At 43.0% G+C, this 19147-nt stretch overlaps 1 protein-coding gene across 3 annotated transcripts in view; it reads right to left on the bottom strand.

Annotated features, from left to right (window-relative positions):
• The window catches only part of KLHL29 (kelch like family member 29), a 553446-nt gene that overhangs the window by 91613 nt on the left and 442686 nt on the right, over window positions 1–19147 (bottom strand). For all 3 annotated transcript variants that reach the window (XM_054024033.1, XM_054024034.1, XM_054024032.1), the window contains one exon: window positions 1–139. In XM_054024033.1, coding sequence (XP_053880008.1) covers window positions 1–139 — 139 coding nt within the window. The remainder of the gene's footprint in view (window positions 140–19147) is intronic.

The raw sequence follows: 19147 nt of genomic DNA, 5'->3' as shown, positions 1-19147 counted from the left end.
CTTTTAATCAGGTCCTTGAAATACAAGCTGCAGGAAGCTAGAACATTTTGGTGGACTTCAAACTCTTTGCCTTCAACAATAATTTTCAGGTCTGTAAACTCTTTCGCTCTGCGTTGCTGGTTCAACTCCTTCAACATTTCTGCAGAACAGAGAAGACAGACAGTGCCAGGGTTCCCATTAAGAGTTTTTATTTATTTTTTTCTTGTAAAGAAGTAGAGAAATAGGAAACACTTGATATTGTTTGTTGGCAAGACTGGCTCAACACTGACAGTCAAAGAAATAATAAACAAACTGGGTATTAAAAAAAATAAGCAGGAACCAGTAGGTCTAAATAATAAAAAAAAATCCTAAACTTGTAGGGGTTAAAAACAAAAATTTAAAAATTCGAGCATCAGCAAATCAGACACACAGATAACGCATCACCACAGAAAGTTGAATATAATTTGTTATAACAGAATGTGAGAACTACATAATTTTTCTCCAAATGCAACTAACTTTTGAATGTATTGGAATAATATTAAGTAAAAACATAGCATTTTGATGTAATATGAACTGGATATGTGTCAAAAGAATAAAACCACAAACCCTGCAAAAACAGCATATCCTAAACTCAAACATACTAAGAATGTGTGAAGCTTCTCAGTCTACAAAATACAATAGTATTAATTGTAAGTATTAGGTTATACTATATTGTATTAAAGTTTAACCAGGATTATCAATGCAGCTCATAAAATATCTTTACACTATAGGTGACAATGTAATATGTTAAGCCAATCTTTTAACAGCATTCTTATGATTAAAAAAAAAAATCAGAGAGAGAGTAAATTATTGTTTTTTTAACTATTTCCCATTTTTTACACTCAGAGGATTTTCACCATTTCAGCATTTTTAATTTGTAGCCTTTGATAGCTTCATTTACAGCAACAATCAACTTTCGCACATCACAAGAGATTCACAATGACAAAAATAACCTCTGAAAGTATTTCTGTCCTGCAGTAAGCACCTACCTCTCATGATGCCTCCTCTCACACAGCCTCTCGGTACTGAGAGAATGAAATAACAGCATGCCACATGTCTTCATATGTGAATGTGAACTATTAAGCAACCTAGATGTTCTATACGCCTGTTGGATCATTTAGGTGAAAGCCTTTCACTAAGATTGGAGACCAGAATAATTAGCAGGACAAATAACATACAGTTAAGTTGAGGGGGAGTAGCGGGGTTGAAGACAGTGATCAAGATGATAAAACTGACTTTAATATTAATGTGTTTTATATATACACATCTATCTATATATGCACATTATATCTATATCTGTATATACACACACACATATACACACACGTGCGTGCACACACAAACACACACACACACATATATATATATATATATTTGCAATAGGTCAACATCCTCATTTCCTCAAACATCATAAAATCATGTACAGATCCATTTTCAGATAGATCTTTACATCTAAAGGGTCCAATTCTCATTCACATGCAAGCCCCCTTTACAGTGTAAAGGCATCTTAAAGGGCTATAATTGTATTTATGCCCACTATATTGCAGAGTGATATAAAGGGGCCTTAGTGTAAAAGAGAATCAGGACCAAATAATCTTATGCTGTAGTCATGTTTCTTCTGCCTCTAAAATGAAACTCATCAAACAAGTGTCATTTTAGAGAAGCCTCAGTTATCCCACAGCAACAAAAAAGCATGCAAATACTCAACTGCTACATTAAAAAGCAAACTGAAATCCACCCAAACCCCAACATCTGTGGTGAACATTTTTCAGGACTAAGTAAACAAATGTCACCTTGCACATTTATATCTATTTAATGGAAACACAGTAGTGTCTGAAAGGCTAATTACTATGCGTTGAAATGGGTCAGCATTCTCTGGAGAGCAAGCAGATCATTAGAGAGGGCACTGAAATAACAGTAGGCTTGTGTCAGATCTATAATAGAGGAAAATATACCACTCTGTCCTGTGGGTGCTACACCATGGACTATTTTTAACACATTCTTTTAAACTAAAACATAACACTATTGCTCAAGCCAATGCAAAACTTAAATGGGGATGAAAGTGTTCCCTCTTATCTAGAGAAGTTTTAAGCTTTTGCTTGTGGCAAACATTTGATGATAGACTCTAGAACATGGGCCAAAGCTTGAGCTGGGCCTGAACCCTGCAGGCGTTGTTCAGTCAAAAACCCTGCTGAAAATCCAAGGGCACCAATGGGTGTTTTGCCTGAATAGGCCTAAGTGACCGAGGTCTTTGGTTCCACAAGAACATCTTTAGATGCTATTTTTAAACATGTTGGGTTTTTTGTTATTTTTAATTTCCCTTTTCTCTTCATATGTACACCACATTTTGCTAGATCTGCTCAATCTTTTCCTCTCTAATTTTCAGTAACTGGATCTTCCTCAGACCAATTTTCTGTCATTTTATACCTTTACACCTCATTTTCTCCTTCAAACATGTTTTCTGATTCTGTCTCTTCTCCTATATATTTCATCCTTTGTTTTCTGTATCTCTTTTTCAAATTTCCCCATCCAATTTCCTTTCCTCCTTTCTCTACACTTCTGCCTTTCTTAATCGCCTAGTCAATCCTCCTTCCTTTCCCCAGTAGCCATATCTACATAGCCTAGCCATTAAAAAATCCTCCACATATAAGAGATCCAGGTAATGGGAAAGGAGATGGATCCTTTGAGTTCGGTACATCTTTTCCTTCGATACAGTCAGACAGAATAAAGCTTACTCTTGTGCACAGGGTCAGGCACTCCAATCCCCTAAGTCAAGATTTATGATGTTGAAAGATAAGGGGGCTGCAGGTAGAGCAACCATGCGGACCTTTGCCGCTCCTTCAGACTGGGCGGGTGGGTGGTACTTAATACCATTCTGAACATGCTGGGATGGAAGGTGTGTGGGATCTGGCAGCAATGCCTACACCTGTGGACAGATTAAAGACAACAGGGATGGGAGTCACTGGATCCATGACCATGGCCAAGAACTCCTTCACACTAGGATTCAGAATTCAACCACTATACCTCCTCACAGGCTGGAGCAGAGGCTACTGAGGGGCTGTTCCCCATATTTGGGATGGTTGCTTTTAAGTGCCTGAGACCCTACACAATACATCGTGTAAAGCCTGATTACTTGGGCTTTACACAGCACTCATTGATTACACCCAACCCTGTAGCTGTTAGACTCTCTGTCTACATTGTTTGCAAGCAGGATTTACTTGTGCAGTATACTTCACGCATTCATTAAGGGATGCAAATCACAAAACACAGGTCTGCAGCAAAGGTTCAGTTTGGCTCATAACAATATAAACCTGAACAAATCCTGAGAAGCAGCAGAAAGGCTTCTATTTTGCCACTGCAATTTTGAGGTTATAATTCCCCCCTCTCCCGTCTGACCCATTAGACCGCCCTGAACAGTCCTTTTTGTTATGTAGCTCAGTTTCTGAATCAAAGTGAGACAAGGCAGGGAGAAAAGAGAAGGAAGAAAGGAGAAAGTCAGGAAGCTCCATTGATTCATTGATCTTCCTTGTTGAGACCCCCTTTGTATTACTAAATAACTAGCAGGCATTAGTACTGGATACAAGGCTATATCAGAATGTATCCTTATTCTCAGTATATTTGTAATGCTCATACTGTGCTTAGCCAGGCATTAATGATTTATGAGGACTCAGGCTCAGTTGCAAAACAAATTTTTTCACCAGGTAATAATGCCTGCCGATGAATTGTACACTGCAGTCCTGGCAGTGAAAAATGATCTGAGCTTTCCCTTGCTTCTCTTTTTTGGAGTTCCGATTTTCATCTTTTCCTCCTAAAGATGGGATTCCCTAAAAGAATCATAACGGAGCGCAGTGGGGTATTATTCATTTATTCTTTTGGTTTCTTTGCTTTTAAAGAGGGAGTCTCTTTCTTTCTTTCTTTCTTTAGGGAGCCACTTATATGCACAGCTAGCGAAATAGAGGAAAGGGAATATCTACACTGCAACGGGGAGTTGGAGAGCTGGAACTGCAGCACGTGTAAATATAGCAGTGTACCCACGGTGTCACAAGCAGCGGCAAGGGCTAGCTGCTGCCCAAGTACGTAGCCAGGCTTGTGGGCAGGGCTGTATTTGGTTGGCTAACCCATGTTGCCGCAGTGGCTACACTCTATTTTTAGCGAGCTAACTTGATCAAAGCTATGGGTATGCCTATGTGTGTGATAATCACACCTCCCGACTGCAGTGCAGACATACCCAAAGACCATAAAACTAGCACGATGGGCCCCAATGTTTTCTCCCCTCAGTGATTCCATAGCCGATATACTCAATTCACAAGTCAAAGGATTTGTTCCTATGTGCCCACTCACTATAGGATCTAAGAAATTAAGCTGGGCCGTTTCTGTTGCTTACAACATTACTAATGCTAAGGATCCTGTAACCAGAACCTGGCTGAAAACTGATGATGCATGATATAGAATAGAATCCAGCTTGCTCTCCCATAGCTCCATGGGCTCTGCCATTGGGCTAAGGGATACGATTTAAAACCCTGCCTCCAAACAGCTCCGCAAAGTTTGGGGTGAGAGGTACTTTACCACTTTACCACTATTAGTCTTCACAACATGGCTAGGAGGTACTTTAAACACCGTTATACCCAGTTCACAAGAGAAAGAGAGGCATAGAATGTTGAAGTGACTCTGCTGAGGTCATACAGTGAGTCAGTAGCAGAGTCAGGAACAGAATTCAGCATCTTTGATTCCCAGTTTCCAACTCTAACCACTGGACAACAGTCCCTCCCACTCAACTGAGAAATTACAAACTAAGCCAAAAAAGCCCAATCACCATGCTGCAGTAGGACCAACATTATTTGTGTTCTACTCCTGAAGAGCCAGCAAAGGGAGCAGAAGTAAACTAGTCAACCCTATTCCAAACTACCCATCATACTGCTATAACAGCCTACAAAGTAACTGGTTACCCACATTTAGACTGTATTTCAAACAGTGGGGACTGGCAACACAATCCCTGGAGGCTTAACTTGTTTCTTAATAATGCCCTCAGATTTCCTTCCATTTGTAATAATAGATTCATTAGTTTAGTTTAAACTCTGAGAAGTTCATATGAGAAGTTCAATTATGAAGCAAAAACAATGAGTCAGGTATGTAATGATGACAGAAAATTTTGTACAGTAGTGAGCTGCTTCACTTGAGTAGCTCCCTGGGAAAACAAGATGAATGCCCCCTCCTGAGATGCATGGTTATTTCTGAGGGCAAGTCACAGAACCATAGCCAGCTATGTGACCTGGCAGGATATTGCACTGGGTCTCACATTTTGTTAGCATCTTTTGAAAAACCCTTCTTCACCCCATCCCAACATACATGAACACACAGACAAAAAAAGTAAAAAGAATGGGGAATGCTACGCTGAATTGGTCCCCTTACTCTGGCAATAGTGTTAATGACAGGACTGATTTAACTGTGTAGGCAAGTTTCAACGATATGCCTAGACACGCTATTAGACTCATCCATCAGAAGTACCTAGACCTCCCTGGCTATGCAGCTGCTAAGGCTGTTCTCTATTCCAAGGTGGCACTTTGACACTGCACACCTGTCTATGACTGTGCTGATCACTCTGTACATTCCAGCATGATGTGACATGGGGATTGGTTATTCCCCACTTGACAGATGGAGAAGATTCCATATGCTGTGAAGACAAAAACATCTCCTTGGATAACAGATTTGTACTTAGGAGTCAGGGAAAGGAAAAGGCCCATCATTCTCTCCTGCCTCCTCAAGAAAACAGTAGGAGGAGAGGGGAGGGGGATAAGTGACTTTCCAACAATAGAGGGCAGGAGAGAGCTCCCATCCATTGGTCTGTGACCCTGGCATGAGTCTGAAGTTTGGGGTAAAGCAGAGAATCATTCATATAAAGCTCTCCTCCCCAGTGTGAACAATTATAGGTGTTTATTGTGACCTGTCCACAGCAGACCAACCTTCCTCCCAAATAGTCAGTTTGCTGCAGAGCCGGGATCTTCGGCCATTGTGACCCCAATGCATATCGATTTCTGGTCAATATTATGAGCAGTTCACTTCCATATGGCCCAACATCAGATAAAATGAGCAATTAAAAAAAAACCCACCGCACCCTGTACTGGGGAACCAAAACCCAAACTCACTGACCGGGTTTTCTGTCAGTTTAGTATTGTGGACAACTTTAAATATGTATGCTGACAAAGAAAGCAATAACCTAGCTGCTGGAGGGAGTGTTAGATCATTTTTAAATTCAACATTGAACAGATAGTTACATAAGATCATTTCCTTCAAAAGACACTTCATCTTCTAGTCAGTGATTTTCCCATTTTCAAGAATGGTGCCAGTGATGAGGAGATGCCTTGTGGTGCTAAAAAGGGGTTTCCATTATTCATATATGGCCAACTCCGGCATGCCTTCCCCATGTGAGTAATGGACACTGAAGTTAGTGGGACTACTATTCAATAAGGAGGAAGCTGAGCAGGATTAGGCCTGTAATTAGTCTTCTTCAAGTTACTCAAAACTCTGGAATGCTAGAGCATCATTTTCCCCCACCAATTTGTAGTTCATTGTCATCATCTTTGCTGACATTAGGATGTACTCTGAGGACAGAAACCTCTTCACATGTTATGCAGGTGACATTTTCCAGTCCTATGTCATGGAGATAATTCTAGTGTATAATTTTAACACCTTTTCTTTTTACATCCAGAGATGAAAAAGAGCTAAGTATCTGATTGCAGAATATTCATTTAAAATGTATTACTGGAGAAATCATTGCTGGCATAAGGTATGCTTTAAAAAATATAATATAAAAGGAGTCTGTTTTGTACTCAGGGCCCATATAAGAAGCCAAACTTCAGCTATCTTGACTCACACATTCTCAGAGTAAAATCTTCTATACTGTAAAATTAGTGGAGTAGACAATATGCCTGAGAGTTTGAGAGTGCTGGGGGTTGCCAATCTCTCTAAGGAAAACCTGTTTGATTAGCTTGGGAAATGAAGTGGTTTTACTCTATACGTGGGGTGACAGGAAGAATGGGAAAAAGAAGACAATTATAGAAAAAATATGGTCTATGTGTTCTCCAATGCGACCTGTGATCACTGGACGGACAAGCAGTGAGACTACAGTTCCAACATGCAGAGGTCCATCAAGATGTGCAGATTAAGATGGAGCATCATATGCCAAGATCTGTAGGCTTCTGAGGGTCCCTTCTGATTAAATATGAGTCTGGCAGCAATCTGCTCCACATTAGACAAATCTGGCATAGCCCAGGGGATCCTGGCAAGTTGCCAATGCGGCCCTCTGTTCTGTACGCAACATGCCACTATTTCATGTAGGACTGTAATCTGGTTTCCAGTCAGACCACTATCTTCTCCAGAGACAGAGAGATACAAATCCAAGCATGGAAACTCAGAGTTGCCTGGTTTTAAACAGAAATCTAGCCCTGGTTGTTTTATTTGCCAGAAGATAGATCTGAATATCAATAGATGCTTATGGGACAGCTAAAATATTTATTACTGTGTGATCTGGGATGGATTCAGCTTTATCCTAATTGCCTGTAGCAGAAGACTAGTAGATAGCTTTTAGACCTTTTTTGATGTCCTTATGTAGTGCAAGGCCATAACTGAACATTTTTCTAGTTTTGAAAGCTCTGAACAAGAAGCACCCATCTGTGCAACTGATAGTGTAATTAAAGGCTCCCCTACATGTCAGCAATCGTCAAGTGTTGACCAGTTCAGATGGAATAAAAAACAAAAACGACATACGAAGTATTCACACACAGAGAAAGGAAACGCTTGCTTGCCAAACTGTACAAATCACAAAAGTCCACAGTTTTTTAAAAAAAGTGAGATGATTTCTTACAATTAATTAGTGGTGTATCCAACAGAAATTACAGATAGTTTTAGAGGTTAATAAATAAATACTTTGCACTTGCATAACACCCGTCAACTGAGGCGACCAAAGCACTTTACATACTTAATGAATTAGCCCCCTATTCTATGCCCAATTTAGTCAATAGCAGAACTCCCACTGACTTCCACAGGAGCAGGATTGGGGGCTTTTCCTCTCACCACGAGGCAGATATAAGTAAAGTACAACTTGGAGAGAAGTCAATATTTATTCATCAATTGTAACAGCCATTTTATAACTGTTCAAATTACTGTATGACATTTAAAAGAGAAGCCATGAAACCCCACACTTTCAAAAGGCATAATGCATTATCTAAAACAAAAATACTATGAGTATAAAATAGAAGAATTTAGCACGCTATACCTCTCTAGCGCCTCCTGTCTTGGAATCCGAGAGATAGCCCTCTGGCTGTGTGGTTCAAGGCATCAGCCCCCTTGCAAGGGGGGAAGTTAAAGGAGTCCAAACAAAAACTCAGTATGCTCCCGCAGCCCACAAAAAGCTGAGTCTGAGGTGTTGGGAAGTCAAAGAGAAAACAAAGAAAAAAGAAAAAAAGAAAAAGGAGCCTGGTCTGCCAAGGCTCCCAAACCATTTCCCAGGTCAGCAATCCCTGCTTCCAGGGCCTGGGAAGCTCTGAGTTGTAGTCCTGGTCCTTCAGGGACTCACCCTGCACTGAGCAGGGATCCTTCCTTTTAAGGATCTGCCCATCTCCAGGCTTGACAAGCATCACAGGTGCACTGGGTTGAGGCTGATTGTGCCCAGAGGAGCTCTTTAACTCTTTTCTGACTGGGGTGGTGTTCTGCCCCACCACATATCTTCCCCCTCAAGGCAGAGCTCAGGATCCCATAGTCAAAGCCCCACTTCCTGCAAAAATAAGTCTCCATTACTATGTTTCTTTCCTGCATGGTATTGTACTCTAAACTATAGGGTTGGCAAGACAAGTACCATCAAAAAAAACATGGGCTGATTTCCTTCATTGTACTTAGTCCCCGGAGGGAGGCATGAGCCATAATGAGGGAGAAAGTATTACCCAATAAACAGTCCCTAAGGGCTGCCAGTGCTTCCTCTTTTGATCACTGAATAGCCCTTTTCCCTGGGAAACAGCTTGCAACTTAGATTCAAGACTGGGTGCTCCTCAGGGTTCACCTCTTGTGAACGTATTGCCATAAGCCTCCATCAGAGGTGTCTGTCTATAAAGCAAACTCTTTGGAAAAATCTGGATGGGAGGCGGCAGGTTCCTGGCACTGTCAGTCTTTCAAGGCATTAAGGTTCTTCTCACCGGTTGTTGTGTCAGGGACCTTCCTTGGATTCCCATCTTTTATCCTGTCTGCAGAGGGGCGGTGATGGTGGCAAAACTGGGAATGAATTGCCTCTAGTAGCCAGCTGACCCAAGGAAGTGCCTTACCTGCCTCCTCATCTAAAAAAAGGGATATGCTGACAATGCCTGCGCCTTGCTCACTAGAGGCCTAAGTTGGTCGCCTCCCACAGTGTAACCCAGGTAAGTCACTTCCTGATTTGCCAGTTTGCATTTTGCTGGACTGGCTGTGAGGCTCTCAGCCAGGGATTGGAGGACTGCCCATACCTGTTGCAAGTGGTCATTCCAGTTGTCACTGTATGTAACTATGTCATTTAAATACACAGCCGCATAGTGTTGGTGACCTCAGAGTACTCCGTCCATTAACTGTTGAAATGTTGCAGCTGCTTCATGTAAGTCAAAGGGCATTGTCCTGAAATGGAAGAGCCCAAAGGGTGTTAAAAAGACTGTTTTCTCTTGTGATGAAGTTGAAAATGGGCTCTGCCAATACCCATTTGTAAGATCCAAGTTGCTGATATACCTGGCAGTCCTTAAATATTCCAATAGCTTGTCCACTCATGGCACTGGGTACACATTCAACTCCCAGATGGCATAAACTTTTCAAAAGTCTATGCAGAAACATGTTGAACCATCAGTTCTGAACAAGAATGATGGGCCTTTGCCAGTTGCTTTGGGATTCCTCAACCACTCTTACATCCATCATAGCCTACAATTCCTCCAGGCCTATCTCCCACATCTTCTGAGGTAAGGGCCCAGGGTTATTTCCAACCCACTGTCCCAGGGCTAGCTTGATGTGGCGGTGTAACAGCTGGGTCTGACTTTTTGTTCAGGTAGAAGTTCAGTGCCCATTTGCATTTGCACTGGCTCTTGGGAATTGGGTGCTTGAGGCCCTAGTTATGGTTCTGGTGGGTAAGGAGTTATTAACATCCCCTCTCTAATTTTCCAAGGGTTTAGCAGGTTCACATGGTATAGCTTAGTTTCTTTACACTTCCCAGACAGGCAGACCTCTTAGTCCACAGGGCCAAGCTGATGAAACACTTCAAGAAGTCCTTGATACCTGGCTAGCAACTTTGAATCCGTGCTGGGAGGCAATATCAGTACTTGGTCCCCAAGTTGGAAGATCCGTAGGCATGCACCCTGGTTGGATGTTTGTTCTTGTGCCTGCTGGGTCCCCAACTGGTTTTCATGAGCAACTCCCTCCCCAGCTTCATGAAGCACTCCCTAAGTTGGATAACAACTGGGCTGTACTGGTTGCCTTCGGGTCCTGCTATTCCCAGCCCTCCTGTAGGAGGTCTAATACTCCTCAAGGCTGTTACTCATACAACAGCTTGAACGGAGAGAACCCAGTGAAGGTTTTCTTATAGTAAACAGAGGAGAAAGTAGCCAGTCCCAATGTTTGGGATCAGAGGCTACAAATCTTTTCATACCACTGTCTTCAGGGTTTTGTTGAATCTTTCAACTAATCCATCTGCTTGTGGATGACAGACGGATGTTCTTAGCAACTTGATCTTCACCAGGAACCATAGCTCCTGCACTACCTGGGATGTAAAGCTGGTCCCCTGATCCGTCAGTATCTCCTGAGGGACCCCTACTCAAAAGAAGAGTTACATGAGTTCTGGGGAAATTTCTGTCTTTGCAGAGCACAGCAGGATGGCTTCTGGGTATCAGCTGGCGTAGTCTACAGTCACAAGAGTGTACTGATGCCCCTCTGCACTTCTCTCCAGGGAGGACTGTTCCCCTCTCAGAGACCAGGACACAGCCCTCCAGCTGTTCTGTTCAAGGACTTGGCCCCTTTGTGGGTGGAAGTTAAAGGAATCCAAAACAAAAAGTCAGTATACTTCCACAGCCCACAATAACCAGAGTCTGAGGCCTTTGGGATGCCAAAGACCAAAAAAAAAAAAAAGAAAAAGATGAGAAAAGTACCAGCCCTCTCCTTTTTGCGAGAGCATAGGTGGCCAAAGCTCTCAAGTTGTTTCCTCAGTCAACAACCCCCGCTTCCAGAAGCCAAGGAGCTCTGAGTTGCAATTGTGCTCATTCAGAGCACTGCCCTGCATTGAGCCAGGATCTTCCCTTTTAAGGACCTGCCCATCTCCAGGCTACAAAAGCCCCACAGGTGCACTGGTTTGAGGCCAATTGTGCCCAAATGGAGCTCTTTTAACCCTTTCCTGACTGGGGTAGGGATCTGCCCTCCACAAATAGTATATGTATAAAATGAAGTATTTCGGGAGCTTAAATACACTCTGGAAATCATCAAAATATAACACCAAAACCAAACTCAAGATTTATCAGAGCTGAGTACTTTCAACACTACTTTATAGTGCAGAATGTTGGGGAATAAGAAAGTAGGACATGTCCAAACTGTCTTCATTCCATACAACCTGCCTCAGAAAAATCCTACATATCTTTTGGCCCAGAACAATCTCAAACCAAGATCTATTGGCAAAGTGCAGCCAAGAGGATCTGAGCACCATCATTGCCAAGAGGTGGCGGAGATGGATCAGTCATGTGCTTCGGATGGAAACTGATTCCATCACCAGAGTAGCAATAAGATGGACACCTGAAGGCAAGTGAAAACGAGGCCGCCCGAAAACAATATGGTGAAGAGCTGTGGAAGCCGAGCTGAAAAACCTGGGGCACAGCTGGGGAACATTGAAAGACTTGCCAGAAACAGACAGGAGTGGAGGAGCTTTGTCACTGCACTAAATACCAGAGGCGTAATAGGAACATGATGATGATGAAAATATTAAGACTCGATGTGTGGCTCTAGATATTCAGTGGGCTCTTAGTGGATAGAACCTGAGATCTTCAACACCAAAATCCAGTCTTCTACCATTTGAGTTTAAAGGAATAACTTCATTAGCTGATGGCAGTAGTAGGCTCTTATCTTTTATGTGGACTAGCCATGAGGAAGACGACTAGGAATGGTTCACTTAGCCAGGAACTCCCTTATGAAAGTTTGGAAAAATGGTGGCAACTTGAAATGTACAAAAGTTCAACTGGTAAAAAGCTTAATCCCCCCCCCCCCCCCCAGCGACTTATGGATGTGAATTGTGGGAGATTAATGCTACTGACAAGAAGAAAATTGAAGCCTTTGAAATGTGGTGCTGGCAGAGACTCTTGTGTATCTCCTGGATGGAAAACAAGACAAATGTCTGTGTTAGAAATATTATTGGAGAGAAGCGGAGCCTGCTGTCAGAAATCAACAGGTGGATATGTACGTCCTTTTGGCCACATCAAGCATAGAGATGGAAATAACCTCAAGAAAGTTTTCATGGAAAGAATGGGGGTAGGTCATGGTGGTAGGAGATGATCGGTGAGGAGATGGATAGATGTTATGGGACAGATTACCGGGAGGTCAGCTCCTGAGTGCTCAAAAACAGCAATGGATTGAGAAGGTTTTAAAAAATCCTGCTATGATGTCACCAATAGTCACACGCAAATAAATGGATTTTGTTTTTATTTACTTATCTAGTAGAGAAAGTAGACATTTCCACAGTACACATTTTCACACATTTAGCCAGTGTGTTATACATACAGGGTATTGACAACTTGTCAGGGAATCATTACAGAAGCATTCCTTATGTGTTTAATCCAGAATATTTTAGAGCAACATAGTGCCAGGTTTTGGGAATGCTCACAGCTCTGCTGGACACACATGAGACAGCTAAATAGTAGACTGGAGCTGCCAGAGTCATTCCCTTTCTTTTGAGCAGCAACCAGGATGAAACGGGCTGGGGGTAAACAGAGAAGATAACCCTTCTGGAGCAGAAAGGAGTGAAAATGTGTGAAATGGAGCCTCAAAGAGGCACAGAATCACTGCACAGTCCCTACCATCAGTAAAAATGAGTTCTTTAACAGACTCGAAGAGGGGCACACTCTTCTGTTTGTCTTTTGCATGTAACTGCCCTTTCAGGGTACATCTCCCAGTACAGTCAGTTTTTATACCCTTTGATTTTTCTATGTAGTTTTTGTTTGGTTTTGTGTAATACAGTTTGAATGAGAAGTTTTTTTGAAATTGGTCTTGGCTACAATTTATCAGGGTTTCTTAATGTCAGATTGTATCTCTAACACAACATTCTACAAACACTGGTAGAAAGGTGAGCTAATCAAACACACCAAACTACTACACCACATATCCACAACTAATAGTGTTGGGAAGGAGTAGTGTGCAGAATGCTAAGGAGTAGTCTGTTGTGTTTGGAGGTGGTTGCTTGGTAAAGAAGATGATGGAATAATGGAATCCCTAAGGGGGGGCTGAGATCAGGCTGTGGCACATGGTCTGTGGGGTACAGTATTTGCAACAGAGGTAACGTCTGTCTGTCGGGATGGAGGAATACGGAATATGTATTGTTAAGTGGCTTGCCTTCATTTCCTTTCTTTGTGGGTTTGTATTTGGTATGTTATGTGCACAGCAACCTTAAGGGCTTCATAACTAAGTTTTTTGTATATTAGTTTCTATGTATTATTTAGATTGTGGCAGAACCCAAAACATACAAGGCACTGCACTGGAAGATACAGTTCCTGTCCTGAAGAGTTTACAGTCTAAAAAGAACAGTCAATTGGTGGGGCAAAAGGTTAAAACACAGAAGCATAGAGATAAGGATGATCACACTACTTGTCAGTTGCACAATTTTATGCATATGTATATGTGAGGCTGTATTATATAGTATATTTACAAGACTACATATGGGTTTGTGAGTCTCTTGTGAGATTAACCAGAAGAGAGGGAGAATGAGAAAATGAAAGATGTTCTTGAAAACCAATCCCCACTCCCCCAAAAAACAAACCAAACCAAATCCAACATCCCCTTTCTTCTTCCACAAGAGCAAAGGGAATAGGAAGAAATATTGGACGTGCACATTTTTTATGAACAAAATGTTCCTTTACTCAGATTTGCTCCAGTCAGAAATCCCTCTTTAAATGGGGTTACAATTCTTAATGCTCATCATTCCTTTAAATACACATTCTTTTAAAATTGGACTCAGCTGTGTAGTGTTTATACCTAGGGCCACACCAAATTCACGGTCCATTTTGATCAATTTTATGGCCATAGGATTTAAAAAATAATAAATTTCATGCTTTCAGCTATTTAAATCTGAAATTTCACGATGTTGTAATTCTAGGGGTCCTGACACAAAAAGGAGTTGGGGGGGGTGGGTCACAAGGTTATTGTAGGGGAGGTTACAGTACTACTACCCGTATTTCTGCGCTGCTGCTGCCTTCAGAACTGGGCTGCTGGAGAGTGGTGGCTGCTGGCTGGGATCCCAGCTCTGAAGGCAGAGCCGCCGTTAGCAGCAGCGCAGAAGTAAGGATGGCATGTAATGTTCCCTCTAATTTTTTATATCCGTGTGTGGAATGAATTTTGCTATGTGCACCAATATGGAGGTGATGTGTGGCGAGGGTGGAGCTGAGGGGTTTGGAGTGTGGGAGGGGGCTCAGGGCAGGGCAGAGAGTTGGGGTGCTGGGGGGGGGCTCCGGCTGGGGGTGCAGGCTCTGGGGTGGAGCCGGGGATGAGGGGTTTGAGGTGCAGGCTGCCCCGGGGCTGCGGCAGAGAAAGAGGACTCCCCCAGCCCTCTCTCGCTACGGCAGCTCTGAGGCTGGGACTGGGGGAAAGGTGTCTCTCCCCTGTCCGTGGCAGCTTTGAGGCTGGGGGAAAGGTGCCTCTCCCTACCTGTGTGGCCCTTGATAGGCTGCTGTGCGGCAGCACAACTTAGAGGGAACTTAGATGGCATAGTATGGGATTGCCACCCTTACTTCTGTGCTGCTGCCTTTAGAGCTGGGCCCTCAGTCGGCAGCTGCCACTCTCCGGCCGCCCAGCTCTAAAGGCAGCAGCGCAGAAATAAGGGTGGCACTACCATAGCATGCCATCTAAGTACCCTTACTTCTACACTGTTGCTAGGGGGGTGCTGCCTTCAGAGCTGGGTGCCTGGCCAACAGCCGCCGCTCTCCGGCTGCCCAGCTCTGAAGGCAGAGCGGAAGTAAGGGTGGTAATACTGCGACCCCAGTAAAATAACCTGGCAACCCCCCCAACAACTCCCTTTTGGATCAGGACCCTCAATTTGAGAAATGCTGGTCTCCCCTGTGAAATCTGTATAGTATAAGGTAAAAGCACACGATTTCACTGGGAGAGACCAGATTTCATGGTCCATAACGCATTTTTCACAGCCATGAATTTGGTAGGGCCCTATTTATACCTTACAAGCACAAATAAAAGACTTCAGGGAAAATCCTGGCCCCACTGAAATCAATGGAAACACTCCTATTGACTTCAATGGGAACAAGATTTCACCCTTAATCTTTTTCTTTTGCATGGCAGTAGGAAGACTAACATTTAAAAAATAAATAGTAAATATGGCTGTTCTCACAAATTCACATGTGCCTAGATGTATTTTTATGGCATACAAACTACCTTAAGATGAATGCCAGCATCTTTTCTATTCATATCTCGACTTTCCAGGCCCCATAGAAACTCCCCCAGTATCCTATATCTAATGTAATATATGAAAGTACTTCAATTTGATGCCTGCGATTTTCACCCTGTGGTAGCACATTGCCACTTCTTTATAGCCACCTGTCTTGATACTTTACAAAACCTCTTATGATTTGTGAAACATCCTACTTTCTGCAGGCGAAATGTTATTTAAAAGTGAATTCTATAACAGCTTTCAAGGTATCTTAAAGTGGTTTACATAGTAATGAGTTAGTGACTAGTCACTGCAATACTACATAGGGAAATTCAGCTGTCATTATGCACACAGCTGAAGTTTATATGTATAGGAATGGACATTATAATTTTTATTTTTAAATAGCAGAATCTCAGTGGACAGAAAAGCTAAAGCCAACTTTTTTCATAAAGTGCAAGAGGATTTTAATTTCCACATGGGCAACGAAAAAAGGTGGGCAGCAGAAATCTGTAGTTTAAGATACCGTCACCAGGTGGGCATTATAAATCTTCAAGCATGTCACCCTATAAACTGAAATGTTAGTTTGACATAACTACTTCAGTGTATTTACCATTTATGACCTCATGCCTGTACTATTTAACAGATATCTCTACTGCTAACATACTAAAAGTAAAGTATTACACATAGGAATGCAGCACAAACATAGTACTGCAATGCAGTTTCAGCTCTGGGAAGATGTCCAAGTTCTGATGAGACAACTCATGATCTCTTAGTCCAGAGTCAAGTACTACAAGCTGCACACCAAAATGCATTTGTAGTGTAAATCTGGAACAATTTAACAGAGTTACTCCTAGGCCCTGATCTGGCAAATACCTAGGCCTTGTCTATACATGAAAGTTATACTGATTTAACTAAATTGATACAGTTGATTTAATTCAGCTTATACAGCCTCTCTGTGTGAACAATCGTAAATCAGTTTAGGAGTTCCTTATACTGATTTAGTTTAACTCAATTTCTTACTCCCCTTTGGTGATGCCGGGGGGAGCAGGAAAAGGATTTATTTCCTCCCTGAAGAGCAGGAAATGTTGGGGCCAGGGCCGGCTTTAGGCCGATTCAGCCGATTCGGCTGAATTGGGCCCCGCGCCAAGAGGGCCCCGCGCTGCAGCTGTCCGCCCCGCCCTCAGCTCACTTCCCCCTCCTCCCCTCCCCTGCACGCCCCGCCCCCTCCCCTGCTTCCCGCGAATCAGAGATTTGCGGGAAGTCTGAGACTAAGCAGCAGGGGCGGGCCGGCCGGCAGCATGAGGTAAGCTGGGGTGGGGGCGGGAGAAGGGCTCCGGGGAGGCGCGGCCCGTTCCCGCAGGCCCCAGCACGGCCCCCGTGGCCCGGCTCCGGCCCGGTCCCCGCGGCTCGGGCCCCCCGTCCCCCCCCGCGGCGCGGCTCGGGGCCCCCCCTGCGGTGCGGCTCAGCAGGGTCCAGTCGAGACAGTAGTGTAGTGGAGGAGAAGAAACATAGTTAGCCAGAGGAGAGTCTACCGTTATTGTTCTGGACTCTGATTCTCCTTTTACTTACACCAGTATGGTGGTGTGTGTGTGTGTATATATATATATATTCAAATACATTTATGCTGAAACTAACATACAATACCATCAAAATAAGATTAAGGAAAAAGTATGGTTTTGTTGATGGTTTTAGGCTCTTAAAAAAAATTCTAGTCTGCTAAACCTGTTTTTTTTTCTTTTCCTTAAAAGTGTTAGATCTTTATTTTGTAACTATCACTTGTGTACTTGCTATTTCCTCCTAGCAGTATTTTTAAAGGTGGTAATATATCACAGTAGAATGTGATTAGGATAATTTAGTGCATTCCTTATAACACTAAATTGCTAAAGACTGACATGGTATCTAGAGTAGGCTGCAACCCCTCCCCCCCTTAAATATGTAATACTGTAAGTGCAAAGTAAGATTGAAAATGAAGTAGTAGCCAGGGGTCTTCTGCATTTTTTAAAAGAAGATTTAGGTTACATTTTCCAGAGTGGCTAAGTCTCTTAGGACCCTGGGACTTAGGCTTCTAAGCGTATATCTACACTGTAATGTAAACCCAGGGTTCAAACTCAGGCTTAATGCTACCCCCCTTCTGTCTACACACAAATCATGCTAACCCAGGGCTTGGACCCCGGCCCCAGAACCCCATGGGGGTGGAGTGTCCAAGTCTGAATCAAGCTGTGACCCAGTGTTCAAGTCCTATTGCTTGCCAGTATAGATGCAGCACCACCGGATTCATGCTCCGGGAATATGCCAAAAGGATCCCACAATCTCATGAGCTGACTTTCTTTGTCCTTTGGACAGTCAAGTTTGGTGGACATTCGAGTTTTTCCACTCTGCATCACGAACAAAGGGCTAGAGTGGCCCCATTTCAGGAGGACTAGGAAATCTGGGATATGGATGGTTGAACTCAGGTCTGCGTACTGCAGTGTGGACACTGGAGCCCAGGGTTTGGGCCTTGGGTACAAAATTTTTAACCTAAGGTTGACAATCAATGTACATACTCAAGCCCTGAGTTCTCTAACCGAGGGTCAGCTGACTTGAGTTCCACTAAGTGTAGGCTGTCCACTACCCCTATGCTTACATTACAGTGTAGACATTCCCATAGAGTTAGTAGAACTCGAGTTAGGAGATACTGGATTTAACCTAGGGCTTGAGCATCTACACTCATTCATAACTGTAGATTAGGAATTGTTGAATCCTGGGTCCCAACCAGGGGCTCCAGCATCTACAGTGCATTATGTGGGCCTGAGTCCAACCACCCATATCCCAGACTTCCTAGCACCCTCCCAAAATGTGGCCATTCTAGCTCCTTGTTCATGGTGCAGTGTCCACCAGGAAAACTTGACTGTCCACCAAACTTGACTGTCCAAGGACAAAGAAAGTCAGTTCATGGGATTGTGGGATCCTTTTGGTGGGCTCCAAGAGCACGTGTCCAGTGGGGCAGCATCTACACTGCAAAGCAATAGGGCTTGAATCCTGGGCCCTGTCTTGATTTGGACTTGGACTCTCCAACCCCACTGGGTCCTGGATCCAAGGCCTGGGTTAAGACAATTTTTCTATAGATGGAAGTCAAGTTAGACTTGAGCCTAAATTCAAATAACGGGCTTACATTGCAGTGTAGACATACCCTAAGTGATTTAGGTGCTTTTGTAAATTTTACCCTATATATAATTTGTCATAAAAGGAAAATGTTGATACTAACATCTGTAGTAATAGGGTCAGATTGCATATTAGTAAAAGGTAATATTTTGAGGGAGGAGACCAATACTATAAAATGGCTACATAGTACACTGCTGGACCCTTAAACTTTATCTATTCTGCAGGAATTTGCCTACCTTAGGTAAGAATGGGTTCACATTCAAGCAGGAAAAACTTTCTGCAAGAGAAGTGTGTGTGTGTGTGAGGGGGGTGGAGATATGATTCTCCTGGTTTTACAACATTTTAACTCCATTGGGCTTTTTG

Source organism: Malaclemys terrapin, chromosome 3 (genome assembly GCF_027887155.1).
Source record: "Malaclemys terrapin pileata isolate rMalTer1 chromosome 3, rMalTer1.hap1, whole genome shotgun sequence".
NCBI lineage: Eukaryota > Metazoa > Chordata > Testudines > Emydidae > Malaclemys > Malaclemys terrapin.
The sequence above is the reverse complement of the archived record's forward strand: the minus strand, read 5'-3'. Positions and strand labels throughout refer to the sequence as shown.